This window comes from Barbus barbus (genome assembly GCF_936440315.1).
Source record: "Barbus barbus genome assembly, chromosome: 26".
Classification (NCBI taxonomy): domain Eukaryota; kingdom Metazoa; phylum Chordata; class Actinopteri; order Cypriniformes; family Cyprinidae; genus Barbus; species Barbus barbus.
This window is the reverse complement of record NC_136754.1, coordinates 7403754-7420090: the sequence shown is the minus strand read 5'-3', so window position 1 is coordinate 7420090 and position 16337 is coordinate 7403754. Positions and strand designations below refer to the sequence as shown.

At 36.7% G+C, this 16337-nt stretch overlaps 1 protein-coding gene across 1 annotated transcript in view; it reads right to left on the bottom strand.

Annotated features, from left to right (window-relative positions):
- LOC306846340 (single-stranded DNA-binding protein 3-like) overlaps nt 1-16337 on the bottom strand; it is a 76976-nt gene that overhangs the window by 37668 nt on the left and 22971 nt on the right. The window contains exon 4 of the mRNA XM_079379655.1: nt 11214-11298. Coding sequence (XP_079235781.1) covers nt 11214-11298 — 85 coding nt within the window. The remainder of the gene's footprint in view (nt 1-11213; nt 11299-16337) is intronic.

The following is a 16337-nucleotide window of genomic DNA, read 5'->3' as shown; positions in this document are numbered from 1 at the left end:
CTGTGTCTGAGAACACATTAGATTTAATAAACTACAACAGTATCATTGTTAAACATTTACTGTTTGCAAACTAGTACTATCACATAATTACGGTAATATGACAAATGCTGAGAATTGTTTTTTAATACCCTAGCTTAACAAAACACACTGAAACAGAGACCTCAAAATGTTTCAATATAATTGGAAAAAATGTATTTTGAAAAAAAAACGCTTCTCAGTTTAAAGTTCAGGAGCCCGATTTGTAACTTTATGAATGAAACTAGCTTTGACTGAGAGCAGTGTTTAAGCATGTTTGTGTCAGGTTAAGTGTCTGTTCATCATGTTAGTCATGACATTCACACTGGCCCTGCGGTGATCCTGTGACCTCTCTGACACACACCTGCAACCTTGAGTAATTAACGATACAATGAAGGCAAATGGTTAGATTGGTCAGTCAACTCAGCCCTCTTTAGGTCACTTTTTATCTCCACTGATCAGCATTACAATCCCAGCAGTCGTGCAAAAAAAGGATTCTTATAGTAAACCAGAGGTTGAGCCGGACTTCAATTGGTGTTTTTTAATTAGTCAGTTAGATGACCATCCCTTGAATTACAATGGTAACAAAAATAGAAAATGGAATAAAAATATTACCACTATAACCGTGTCATCATGTGACCTGTGTGTGAGAAAAAGAATTCCAGACAATGTCCTCAGATGACAGAGGACGGCGCAGAGCCAAGGACGGTCTAGAGCACGAAGAACAGCAGTATTTTGCACATTAACGTCACCATGGACACCATACCAAACGTGTGCATGCTGTCTGTACATGCGGACACGGACAATTTGAGTCTGTGTACGCTAGATCTGTTTATACCAACACAAGAAAAGGCCATATTAAATACAACTCCAGAGGTTGAAGAATGGCTGAGAACGCATCTAAAAGAGCAGATTCCTTCCTCTCCGTCTCCATGAAGAAGACCCTCATTAATTCATGGGGGAGAAGCTCGCAGACATCAGTGAGCAGAGCAGAAATGCATTCCTCCGTAACGGTAATGACTTGGATAAAAAAAAAAAGGAAATAAATATATTTGCTGAATAAAATTGGAATCTTGCAGCTTTTACAAACATTAAAATCCTCCAGTCATTACTGCATTATTCCCAGCTAAGTCTCAATGCTGATGATGTCATGAGGAACAAGATCCTGAACAGATTTAAAAGCTTTTTATGTTTTTTTTTTTTTGTGTGTGTGTGACTTTAAACAGATTCACAAACAGCGAAGGAGAGAGAAACGAGAATCTGGAAATGTTGCAAGCTGCACTCAAACTTGTAACACCCACATGAGCATCATAGCTCAATCTAAAGTGGAAAAAAAAGACATTTAAAAAAATAATAATAATAATAAATATTGGAAAAGGGATATAAAGGAGAAGGAAATAAAAAAAATTGAAAAGAAAAAGAAAAAGAAAAAAGAAAGGAAAACAAAGAAAAGACACAAGAAAAGAAAATGAGAACAAATGAAAAAGAAACACATGAGTGCCACATCTCAACAAAATAAAAAGTGAGAAAAAGTAAAAAAAAGACAATGATAAATGCAAGAAAAGAAAAAAAGATACAGGGGAAAAGGAAAGAAAACTGAAGAATAAAGAAAAAAACAAAAGCAAACGAAAAGCTGGTTCAACTGAACTCTGTAAATATCCAAATGATTAACGCAGCACTGATTGACTCTCAAACTCACGCACAAACAGGCCGTGCCGGATCCTGTCAGGTCACTCAGCCTTTATTAGCACAACTAAACCAATGAAATACAGTCAAACACTTCACATTTGTGCTAATGCAAAATCCATAAGAATTTAGACATGTGATTTAACTAATTAGTGGGTCAAGGCCGCGAGTGTGTGTGCAACCGTCACACAACTGAGCCTCCTGGAGCGTGCGGAAGCAGAGCAGCTTGCAGCATCACATGCATCTAATTGTCCACGGCGTACTGCTCTACATTACGGCGGTTCACTTTATCGATTTAAAATTGGCAGAGAGCTCCAATGGACTGGACTCAGAGGAAGCAAAATCTGCATAAAAGTGTAAGCAGATTGGTCATGTGATAAACCAAGCTGTGTAAATATTCTCCAAGCAAACAATTATAATAACAAAATAAGTTAGTAAAATATAAGTGAATACTAATCTAGGATAAAAAAATATCAATAATAAAATTAAAATTCAATTCAATTAATGAGAAATGTTTCTTGAGCAGCAAATCAGCATATTAGAATGATTTCTGAAGGATCATGTGACACTGAAGACTGGAGTAATCATGCTGAAAATTCAGCTTTGTATCACAGAAATAAATTACATTTAAAAATATATTCGAATTTTGCTGTTTTTACTGTATTTTCAATCAAATAAATGCAGCCTACTACCTAGCGCAACTACCGAAATAGAAACCAGGTGACTGGCCAAATGTCCTTTTGAGGAAGAGATTTCAGTCGTGTTGTGCGTGGTTACTCCGTGCAAGCAGTGCTGCTTTTACAGGAAGAAAAAAATCTGAGATCTTTGTTTTTCCTTCATTTCTTTCCTTCCCTTTCTCCTTTTTCCATTTCGCTCACTCTCTTCGCTTTTCTCACGCTGCAAGAAGGACAGCAGGTCAAGGAAAGAGCGAGCGGTGTGCTGGGGTTTCAGTGTGGTATAGAATGTAAATGAGGTGTGTAGCGAGACTTACTGCGGGTCTCCGCCTGAGGTCTAACCGTACCACAGCTGTGACAAACCACCTCCACGCTTCAACCCTATTCCAACCCTATATCGACAAGCGGCGCGAGAGTATTATTGCAAATTGAGCTTGGAGTGTTTTGAAATATTTTAAGGTCTAATGGTGCCTTTAGAGTCTGGATTTTTTATTGATAAACTAGAAATTTAAGTCACGAAGAGCGGAGGCAGCTCTGCAGGCTTATTAAAAAACGTTAAATCATTGTCTGCCTGCTAAATTGGTCTGGACAAGTACTGATAAAGCTCTATTTTTCTGAAGTTCTCTTTCAACAAAAGTCAACATGGAAAAGTTCAAATCTTGGTTCAGAGCGAGACCGAAGGGACCATGTACTCTTGCTCTCTTGCACACACACACACACACACACACAGGTGTAATCATCAGGGAGCCATGAGATGCTGCTGGAATGGCAACGGTAATCTGACAGTATTACCGTCACTGGCTGCAATATATGCAAGACTCTATATATGATATATGATGATAATATATGAGACCATACACAAATCCAGACAGGAAAAAAATCTGCTTTCTACATCCGATCTCTATGGATCATCATCATTTTCCAACTGCCACATTTTACAATTGACAAGATTTCAGCATCCAGACCTCTCTGCAAAGATGGAAAGATATTTGGACCCTATTCGCACTTAAGTCAAAAATTCTTATATTAAAAAAAGCACTTATTTTTTAAAAAATAATGAAAGTGCTTAAATAATTTAAATATTTATATAGTAATAATAACATATACAAAACAAATATAAAGCAAAATTGGTTACATTAAAAGCATCACAGTTTATTATTCAAAAATAATAGTAATTGGTTGTGGTGGTGGTTGCTGTTGCTATTGTAAATATCAAATTAGATTTTTTTTAACTATTTAAAAAAATTATTTATTATTACTATTATAACTAATAATTACTATAACAATAATATAAAATAGGAAATATATATATATATATATATATATATATATATATATATATATATATATATATATATATATATATATATATATATATATATATATATATATATATATATATATATATATATATATATATTTATATATAAATACTAGGATATTTATGTAATAATAATGGCATATGACAAAAACTGCTTAAATTAAATAAGAACATTACATTTTTCCATTTATAAATAATAATAATAATTATAATTTTTTTTTTAAATACCAACATTGCTTAAATTAAATAACCACTTTAAAATTATTATTATTATTATTATTTAAATACTAACATTGCTTAAATTAAATACCTACTTTTTAAATATTATTATTATTAGATATCAACATTACTTTAAGTACTTATTTTTTAAATATAATAATAATAATAATAATTTTAAATAGTAAAATGTAACGTTCTTATTTAATTTAAGCAATTTTGTTATATAAATATCTAAGTTACTTAAACACTTTTTACTATTTTATATTGTTATAATAATAATAATAATAATAATAATAACAACAATAACAATATAAAATAGTAAAAAGTGTTTAAGTAACTTAGATATTTATATAACAAAATTATAATTATTATTATTATTATTATATAAATATCAACATTGCTTAAATTAAATAAGGACATTCAATTATTATTATTATTATTATTATAGAAATACCAAAATTACTTAAATTAAATAAAGCACTTATTTAATTTTTTTTTTTTTTTAAAGCAATATGAATATCTTTGTTGTCACCAAAAATGTAATTATTACAATATCAGCATTATACTGCCCACTGGTCATTGTGCTAACATCATTAGCAATTGACACATATTGGGTGACCATTAATTTGAACCCTTGTGGTTTGATTGCAATCATGTAGCTGGATTAAAGAAAAAAAAAAACAGAAACAACAGCCATACCAGCTGAGCTTCTCACTCTCAATCATGAACATTTCCTCTCACTGCGTGTCCCATTAATTAGTGCCTCGTTGAGAGCTAACGAACACAACTAGTGTCAACAGCTATAATGTAACAGTGTAACTGGAAAGCGAGTAATCTGTTGTGTTGATACTCTCGTTTGTTGCCATTAGTCGAGGCGGTTCTCAGATGAAAGGAGGTAAGTAAAACATGCGTGTGCCGTCTGAATAAGCATAGATTGCGTTGTATACAGATGTAGAGTATTGCGCCCCTCTTGAGAAAACAGCCTGCCGTAGGCCGTGTGTCCAAACACACATAAACACGCAGCATATGCAAACATGTCTGAGTGTGTACATGTACAGGCTTTCGTACCAACACAAACACACAAAGAAAAGAAAGGCGATCCAAGGAAGCCTCTTTTGGTTCAGGGATGGGTTTGGATGCCCAGCTGGTACTTGAGTCTGGTGTACTGGCGCCACCCCTTTCAAGCTGCTACCAGCCAACACGCTACAACAGCACCAGACGCACACTGCGCCAAGAGCGTCCTGCCAGCACTGCCTGCCAACCCTACCGGAGAGAGAGAACATTTGTGTGAAGAACGAGAGAGGCTAACGGGAAGGAGCGCAGAGGAGCAGTGGGGTTCAGAGTGATTGAGGAAGACCAGGAGAAAGAGACCGGAAAAAGAAGTCTGGCGTGGCAGATCTGGGATGGTAAATGAAAGTTTGCTGCTTTGAACTTTTGTCAGATGTGACAATTTTGCTCTATAGCTATATCCCATGTACTACGAAAAGTTGACCAAAGTAAAGCAGATATACAAAATTAATATCTTTACACATTTATTCCATGAAAACAAAAATGTTGATGACTCATGTTGCACTGCGCTGATTTTTGTCAAATCAAATGCATTATAGAATGAGAATGTCCCACCCCAAATACCATCTGCAACCAACTCAGTATTATTATTATTAAAAATTAACTGAAAGCATTGTTAAAAGAAATTTTAAATAACATAACATAATAAATAAATAAATATATAGTCAGTCATTTTTGAGCGAGATGCTAATGGTCTAATCCGATTGAATGATCTATGCTAAGCTAAGCTAAAAGTGCTACCGCCAGACCCGGAGATCGGCTGAATGGATTCAAAAACGGTAAAACTCAACTGTTTAACTCTTGGGAAGTTGTAAAATGAGCCTATTTCCGAAAAAAAGTGGAGTGTTCCTTTAAGGCTCAACCATCAGGATGCGATCAACACAGTGAGACAGAACTTGTAAACTGTGTGAGGGTCATTCTCGTCATTGTTTGGACATGACACACAGCAGTAATAAGCTGATGCAGCGCTGGTCATAAGTGTGTGCAGTGAAGAAATCTGCGGATGTGAAGTCTCGTCCAATAACTGCTGACCTGTAGGGCCTGTATACCATATGCAAAAAGAATCAGAGATTCCTGACACGAAGCATCAAGCGTAACATCTCTTCCATGTTAATTTGTGTGTTTGTCCCTGCTGCAACTGTGGCATAAAAAAGGTCATTTAAACCACCTAGCTCCACCCACAGTCAATACTGATTGGACCAACATCCAGCTCCTTAAAGCTCTATAATAAACATCAAATGTGTTCTGATTTAGAAAAACTGAAGGGGTGAACATATTTTGGATTGTGAATAGTTAGGACATAGATTATGAACAGGAAAAATCTCTTCACTTATAAGAATAGGTACCCTTCCAAATTCTCATTGTTACCCTCTGTTACCTTCTTGATACTCCACTCCAGTCCTCCTCCAGTGAGTCTGGATCAAATATTAACTACTGAGCATGCTCAGTGCAGCCCTGTGCGCCTCACTGGATAGCAATCTTAAACAGTCAGTGGCTTTAACTTTTTACTCACGGCAGCGCGCCATGTTCAAGCAAACAATAAAAAAAACCTGTGTTTGTGTTTCATGTTTGCTGACAAAATTCTCCTATAATGAAGAAAGCTCTCTTCTGTTTTGCCTGCAATATCCATATAAAAATCAAAGAGTATATGTGAGAGAAAATAATTTAGAGGATGTGTGTATGTTCTTCTCTTTAACTAGGAATTCTCTTCACAAATAGCCTCGCTTCTCGTCCGGTGTAACCGTGCATGTGTGTGCGCGTTCCTTCATTATCATTATTCCTGTGTGTCGTCATACTGCCCGCACTGCCTCTCCTTCCCCCAAGCTAGTAAGCGAACGGCATCATGGGGGAAACAGCAAGATTACCCAATCAATCTTCCCCAGAGAGAACGAGAGGGAATGAGGGGGAGGGGAAGGAGAAAGGCAGACGCAATATCTACATATAGTATGAAATTTCCATATTTTACTACAGTAATCTTCCTGATGAAATCATACCAGCCGCCAACCATCAGAATGAGTAATTTGAATCCTAATATTCTACCACTATGACACAGAAATATCTGCACTTGGGAGATTGAGCTTGATTGTGATCGGGATATGTTGCAAGCAGGACTCGAACCTCAATGTGTATGAAGCAAATTCTGTTAAAACGTTACAGGGAGAGTTCACCTTCAGTTGCTGGTTCCCACAGATTTACATAGTATGACAAAAAACACTATGCAAGTCAATGGGGACCAAGTGAAGGTGAACTATCCCTTTAAGAAGCGTTAATCTGAGAGAGAAAAAAAAAAATTCACATTGCTGCCAAAATTCTAAATATAAAAGATAACAAGGACTAGCAACAGGTCATAAACTAAAATGGAAAAAGAAATATGAAGAAATATAGAGAGAAACTGTGCAGATGAAGCAGAAACAGAACATTTCAGCATCACAAATAAAAACATGCACACTAAAAACTTGCTTTGCCAAGTCTTAGATATCACATTTGTGGTTGGCATTCTCTAAAAAAAACACTTTTGTTTATTGACGCACCTGAATTTCAAGACATAGCTGGTCGTGTGATTTCATATGGCTAAGTCTCTTTCTAAAATAACTAAGTCTTAATCTTACATGATTTTAAAGATGTTGTCTTAAAATCAAGTGAATCAAAAATGTATTTACATATTTCTATTACTTTTACTATTTTATTCTAGTCCCTTTAAAAAATTAAAAAATAAAACAATTCTGGAAAAATAACTTATTATGAAGTGAAGTGACATTCAGCCAAGTATGGTGACCCATACTCGGAATTCGTGCTCTGCATTTAACCCATCCAACGTGCACACACACACAGCAGTGAACACACACACACCGTGAACATACACCCGGAGCAGTGGGCAGCCATTTTATGCTGCAGCGCCCGGGGAGCAGTTGGGGGTTCGGTGCCTTGCTCAAGGGCACCTCAGTCGTGGTATTGAGGGTGGAGAGGGCGCTGGACATTCACTCCCCCCACCTACAATCCCTGCCGGACGGAGACTCGAACCCGCAACCTTTGGATTACGAGTCCAACTCTCTAACCATTAGGCCACGACCCCCCCCCCCCCTATTATATTTATAATAATACTACTTTATATTATGTAAAATAACATCTTTGCAACCCGATTTAACAAGCAGGACTAACATGTTTGGATCGTCAACCAGATCTGAGGTGTAAGCTTCTTGTGAGTTGTCTGCAGTGTTTTTAATCAATGCTCATTACGAAGCTTTACGACTCAAGCCCGGCAGAAAGTGAAGAGCACACAGACGACTCTGGCATTTCGAGGTGTTGCGTCCCAAAATTCCATCCCTATTGCCAAGAAACCAATCCCACAAAATCCCTGGATTAGCCCTCAACCATTCCTGGGATTAGAGGATTAGACCGTTATATTCCATTATTTTACACCGAGAGGATTCCTGACTGTCTTGATTTCAGCACAGAAGCAGCCAGGAAGGTATGGGCAATGCAGGCCTGAAGACAAACACACACACACACACACACACACACACACAGAGCACAGGCCTCTACAGAGCTGTGACCCAACAAGGGAGCAAAGGGATCAGAATAAGAACATGATAAATCACTGAACTCAAGGACACCCTAGTAGCAGCAAAGACCTTGCCAAGACCGGCACACATGATACTGCAGCTCCACAACACACGAGCGCACTCACACACACACACACACACACACACACACAAACACTCACTCCGACAAAATACTTTTTCAGTGGAATACTTGAAAACCTATAGTTTATAGCAACATCAAACTCCAAAAATAGTACTTGACTCGTACGCTATATTCCAAGTTTTCTGAAATCAATAACTTGTACTTAAAGCTATTTCATATTCATATTCAGAATGAATATGAAGCCTATGGAGCAGGTTGGATGTAATACATTTTAGATATTTATTTTAGTCATAATGTTTAGTTATCTGTGAATAAATGTGACAAATATACTACATTTATTATATAACATTATACAGATAACCACTAGTGTTTTTTATTTTGTTGTTGTTGCTTTTTTGACAGCCCATAGTCACTTAAGAACTGTTGTTATAGTAAAAAGACATATGAAGAAAAAAAACAGAAAATGTAAAAAAAGCTAATATCAGAATATTAATAAATAATATATTATATATAATGTAAATAAATATATTTATAAATAACACTGTTCCACTGAAAACAACAGGCATGGAATAATTTACGGATTAAAATTTTTGGGTGAACTGCTGTTTTAAGCAGATTAAGGGAAAGTTTGGAAATGCAGTATGAAAAAAAAAAAAAAAATCCCCCCATTCTGATCAGAACATTTTCTGGCGATTTGGGAAAATGGAATATTTGCACTTCTAATGAAAAAGCTGTGCATATTTAATCATGTTTAACCAAGTCATTTAACCAAGTAATACATTTAAGATCAATGAGCGACGGACAAGAGGAGTATGCGATTAGCTATTAGTAAAATACTGGAAATCACATCCCAGAGGGGGGGATCTATTTCCTCTGGAAATATTTTAATCCAATATTTGGTTTGGTTTTTATGCAAGTCAGTGAAATGTTGGTCAGTGGAATGAAACTGGTCCAGATGTTGACTTAACTCCTGACACTGAGCAGGCCCATTATAGGCTGTCGTCTCCATGTACGCAACCAGTCAAGTTCAGCAGACAGACTAGAGGTCGGGCCCTCTGAAGTAACCCTGATCTCATTATCCACTAAATCACATTTTCTTTTTATTGCTCTCGTACAAGTCTTAGCTTGTATTCATGAGATTTATTCATCAGATGTTAGAACATAGTTTGTAGAATAAACCTCTACAAACACACACACACAACATATTAAAGGAATATCACAGGTTATTTACACGTAATTTTACCATTAAGTGAGTCTGAAAATGGACAAAATGAACTGGCAGATTAATAATCCTATCCGCTTTAGCCAATAAAACCAATAAACCGGAAACAACAGTTTAAAGTTAAAAACATCTTGATGAATTAGGTTTGTTACAAACATGCAGCTATTTGATTCTCAAATCGTTAATAAATGAAATGGAGTCATATGGATTACTTGTGGATTATTGTGGAGTTTTTATCATCTGTTTGGTCTCTCATTCTGATGGCACCCAGTCACTGCAGAGGATCTATTGGTGACCAAGTGATGCAATGCTGCAATTATACAAATCTGTTCCGCTGAAGAAATAAACTCATCCACATCTTGGATGGCTTGAGGGCGAGTACATTTTCAGCAAATTTTCATTTTTGGGTGAACTGTTCGAAACCAACAGCTTTCTCAATGGCTAATATACAATTTAAATAAATAAATAAAAAACATTTTGCATGCATTTTGAGCATACACGGTGTAAAAGTGTTAATTTGCACCATTAAATTGTATTCATGTGTACTATCCATATTATCCAAGATATAATTCGCATTTTAACCAGATAAATTCCTTTAATTTAGTATTTTTTTAAGACTAAGTATATATATATATATATATATATATATATATATATATATATATATATATATATATATATATATATATATATATATATATATATATAGCACTGCAACACAAAATCAACAACCCTTATATGACCTTCATTTTAACAAGCATATGCATAACCAGATGTTTACACTCAACCTGTTTTGAGCCGTCCGTCTATCCTTCCCGCTCTGACTCAAGCCCGCGGGCATCCCGGCAACAACAACTGACATTTCATTATGCCTTTCACTGTTACTGAAATATTACATCTGTGAATGCACAGCATTCACTACGTTAATCAGATTACATGTCTGTCTGTGCAAATTAAAGAACCCGTGCAAATCTGTGTTCGCGAGACGCCGCACAGCTGCTTTATGAAAGCCACTGCCGGAAAAATAAACGGAAATAAACATCCCATACATGTCTTTCTAATGCACACATTTTACATACCGTGAGCATTTTTAAAAAGGACAACCAGGAAGAAACATGATCTGGAACAAAACACTCATGTACACACATAACGCATCTAACACACACTAATTCACGCAAAAAACCTCTATTCAGCTCACTTAACGTATCCTGTGACACTTTGGTAAGCAAATCTGCCTTGTGTCGTTCACTAAACACTCACATGAATAAACTCGGACAACAGACAGAAGGTAACACACATCGTCATTGGACAAGAAGTTGAAGCTCAGCTAAAAGACTCTAGGTCAGGTCTGTATGTCACTCACATAGTCGTGGAAGGCCTTGGCCTCGCTGGAGTGCTCGCAGGTCTCCCGGCGGTCTGGAGCGGCACAGTACAAATCCCAGAATACACTGCAACAGGAAACAGCAGAGAATGTGACCATTAAATACAACATATATGAATTCAAACCTTTTGAAATACACATACTATAAGAATCCTACCACAAAAAAACAGTCAATAATGCTTTGACTTCATCTGAGCTTGATTGCTCTTTAGAAAAGTTACATCAAGCAAAGCCAGCATGGTAAAAATGAAGTCCAGTCAAACTTGAGAATCGCACAGACTCTTTCGCTTCCACCCGCTTGGCACAAACAGCAGGTTACAGATCAATTAAGCCAGGGATTTCCTCAATTAAGAGTCCTGCAGGGCTGTTTGGAGGGGGAACAAGGTTTGCGTCCAAATGGTATTTTAATTACTGCAGTGAAACTAAGTACCTGTTTAAATGGCCCAAATTAGATCGCTCCAGGTCTTCAGATATCGATTTAATGGATAACCTATAAAATCTCCTGGAAAAAAGGCCAGAGGCAGGAAGGCTAAAGACTAACCACCGGCACACGACACGTGCCTGCTGTTGCTCTCACCAAGAAATGGAAAAGAAACATTGTTTATCAAGGATATATTTATCTCAGACAAAACTATTTGGTGATGTTATAGACCTCAATTGGGAAACCTGTTGACTGCTTTTGTGCCAATGCAAGGGAAACTCTCTCTTTTTTTCCTGCAAATATTTACCAGGATAAAGAACATTCCTGAACACTTGTACAGCAAGTGAAAGAGTTACACAGGAAAAGGAGAGAAAGAGAGGATAAAAATGAGGGACCCTTTGTATGTGGGGGAAGGGAACATTAATGGGAAGAGGAAACTAGAAACAGACATGGAAAGAGAGAGGGGGAAAATGGAGGGAGAGAAAGAGGGGGATAGGAAGTGAGGGAAACAACTAAAACTCCAGATAAATGGCTAGATAAAATGTAACCACAGACTTATACATTTTAATGCAATTTTACATGATAAAAATGGCAAAATTGCAAACTTCTAAATGCACGGATGCTTAAATGTTAAACTATAAACACTAAATAACCCTAACAAAAATTCCACCAAAATACCATATTTCTAAGTTATTGTAACTATTGCACAGGATAATTGCATATTACCATATTTTAGTAATTTATTGTGCTTTAACAGCAGTAATAATAACTGCACAAATTAATGTTAATGCATGTTATATATTATGCTAAAGCTTTAAATGGTTTAAAAAGTTTCTAAAAAAACTGAATTATTAAACAAAATTTAAATTTGAGGGTGGCTCGCTTGCTGTTAAAAGAGAGTTCTGCAACATGTACATGTTTATCTGACTCTGTATTTATAACATTTAAAGATTAAATTGTTTTAGCTTTCGTTTGGGAAAAAATTATCTCCTTACCACTTTTAAGAGCTAAAGCATTCTGCACATTTTACAAAGCAACCTGGCCACATGAAACGATATGCTTATGATCGTCTTTGAAGTATTTTTTTTATAAAATGCGCTCATGCTTTGGACAACTTGGGTGGTGCACTTTCTTATACAGGTGCTGGTCATAAAATTGGAATATCATGAAAAAGTTGATTTATTTCAGTAATACCATTCAAAAAGTGAAACTTGAATATTAGATTCATTCAGAAGAGCTGAAGGCCACTATCAGAGCAACATGGGCTCTCATAACACCTGAGCAGTGCCACAGACTGATCGACTCCATTTCACTGCTGGTTATACCCTGTATAATTGTGTATGTGACAAATAAAAATTTTGAATTTTGCCACGGCGCATTGCTGCAGTAATCCAGGCCAAAGGAGCCCCAACTAAATATTGAGTGCTGTACATGCTCATACTTTTTATGTTCATACTTATCAGTTGGCCAACATTTCTAAAAATATTTTTTTTCTTAATTGATATTCTAATTTTCTGAGATACTGAATTTGGGACTTTCATTTGTTGTCAGTTATAATCATCAAAATTAAAAGGAAATAAACATTTGAAATATATCAGTCTGTGTGTAATGAATGAATCTAATATACAAGTTTCACTTTTTGAATGGTATTACTGAAATAAATAAACTTTTTCATGATATTCTAATTTTATGACCAACACCTGTATATTTGAAAAAAATGATCTATTCCTGTGATGAAAAAGCTAAATTTTCAGCAGCCATTTCTCCAGTCTTCAATGTCACAAATTATTCTAATATGCTGATTTGGTCCTCAAGACCAAAAAACCATGACACAGTTTTTCAGAATTCTTTTTTAATGAATAGAAAATAATCTTTTCTACCATTATTAAAGTGGTCATCGGATGCCCATTTTCCACAAGTTGATATGGTTCTTTAGGGTCTTAATGAAAATTCTACAACATGCTTTGGTTAAATTTTTTTTAAAATTGGTTAAAAAAGCTCTGTTTTCATCAAGTCGTTTTTTAGTCCATGTTGCTTTAAATGCTAACGAGCTCTGCTGACCCCGCCCTTCTCTTCCGTGAGCTGATGAGCAGTACGGTTTACTTTAGCAGCGAAACTGGCTAACTATCACGTTATTAGGAAAGGCGTTTTGCAAAGATTCATAAAAAAAAAATCGTACTCCGTTCTTCTGTACATGATGCTGGATCACGAATGATTTGTGCGATCATAAACACATTTAGGCAGATCGGGGATCGGCGCATTCACTTCAAAGCTAAAGTAACGTTAATCCTCTGCGTCTTCAGCGGCTAAGATGTCGGGAGTAAATGATGACTGCTTTATTCATTATTATATCCAACAACATAGCACCTCAATCACTTAATTGGAGACATCTTGTCTTCCCCTGCACCAGAGTCAACACAGCTCTCAGCTCACTCAGGGAGGGTCTAAGGCAGAGGTGGGCAAACTTTTTAAACCAGAGGGCCACATCAAGTTTTACAGACCAAGTGAATGGCCGCATGCCAAATCCTTGATAAAAGAACTTTTATTTACAGTGGAGGTATGCATGAAACATATATTATCTGACAGAAACATTTGTCGAAACACTTTAAACAAAAATTCTTATTTAATATCTATTATTTAGTCAAATTTGCAACAGTCAATTTCATTTGCACTGCTATTAGTATGTATATATCAGTCATCAAAAAACTATGTCTGATAAAAACTGAAGGAGAACCTTAGTCTTTGTCTTTCCAAGGCATGGTTATGAGTGTGTTAATGTGAACAATGAGCCTGGTCCCCTCTCCTTGCAAGGGTGTCAAAGTCTGGAGTGATCTTTGATGTAGAGATCCTCAGGATAGCTGACAAGTAGCCATTTGTTAAATTTGATCTGCGGTGGGATTTGTTGTAGTTCATGACTGAGTAGGTTTGTTCACACACATATGTGGATCCAAATAACACAAGCATTCTTTGGGCATGCTTTTTAATGTTTGGGAATTTTTTTTTTCATCCAGTGACGCATAAAACTGGTTAACTGGTGCTGTCTGAAACTTCTCCTTCAAAGTACCATGAGTTCCAGTTGTGTGTCTGGTGGTGCTTTCTCACTGTCAAAAGATAGATAATTTTTGCAAAGTCTGTGAAGCGACGGGAAAATTCTGCATGCAGGTTGATCAAAGTGCTGCTGTACCTCTCAATGCGAGACTGTGTTATTGGTGTGCTTAGTCCGGTCAGTGTAGGAAAATGAGAGAAATCTCGGTTGGATATCTGTCTGGAGAACAGTACAAGTTTGGCCTTGAACGCTTTCACGTTGCTGTACAGTTCGTGCACAAAAACGTCCTTTCCCTGAAGTCTCAAATTGAGATCATTCAGATGCATCAGTGTGTCAACACCGAACGCGAGGTCTTGTGTCTTGTAATTCGGGAAAGTCGTCAGTTTTGCCAATCATATTGAGGAACGTTGCTATCTCACCTTTTAGTTCCCAGACACGGTGAAACACATTGCCGAGACTTAGCCAGCGCACATTTGAATGGTACATACATACGTCCAGCGCTCTTGCCCGTATAAAGCTGACAAGCTTAACAACCACTTTGACAACATTTTCTAGCTTCAACACACTTTTACACAAGGCTTCCTGGTGTATAGATGCCGTGAAGAAATATCAGTTCTTCTGAGTTCAGGGTTGCGTCTTTTACTTTGTCTTGTAACCTTTTTAGCAGTCCAGTGTTTTTACCGGTTAGATTTGGCGATCCATCTGTTGTGACGCTTGTTAGCTTTCTCCACGGCAGGTTATTTTTTTTCCAGGCAGACGGACACACTGTCATACAAATCCACACCCCTGGTCGTTCCCATCGATTCCATCCCGAGGAGTTCTTCTGTTATTTCAAAATTTTCATTTATTCCTCTGACAAAAATCTAAAGTTGAGTAGTGTCTTTGATGTAAGTACTTTCATCAAGTGCGATAGAAAAAAGACTGAAACCGTCCGCTTTTTGTTTTAGTTCGGAGAGCAGCTCCTCTGCAATTACTTACACGCGCCTTGTAATTGTTCTCCACGATAAGCTCATTTTCTGAAACTGACTTTTAGAACCAGGACAAAGTATGTCAGCAGTCTCCACCATACAGTCTTTCACAAATTCCCCATCCGAAAAAGGCTTGCTGTGCTTTGCAATTTTATGTGCCACTACATAACTAGCTTTCGTTACAGATTCTTGAATAGAGCACTGTTTCGTAAATGTATTTTGCTGGGCTTTTAAGTTTGTGGCAAGTTTTAAAGCCTCGTTTGCCTTTTCTGCAAGTGACAGATTGACAGCATAATTCAAATGCTTGCTTGAAAAATGACAACTGAGCTTGTAGTCTTTAAAAACCGCAATACTTTCTTGGCATATTAGACATACCGCCTTCTGTCCGATATTGGTGAAGAAGTATTTTGTTGTCCATTCTTCCTTGAACGCACGACATTCAGAGTCCATTTTTCGCCACACTCATTTTCACTCATTAACGTCCGAATTACTGCCGAGTGCATTCTAATTCTACTGTAGGTGCTCACTGTACCGCGTGCTATACTGCCATCAAATGGCATTCGCTTGTATTGCATCAAATGAGTAATTCTGAACCGATATTCAAATGTAGCATTTTTAAAGAAACTCCCTCGCGGGCCGGATGAAAGTGTTCAGAGGGCCGTATACGGGCC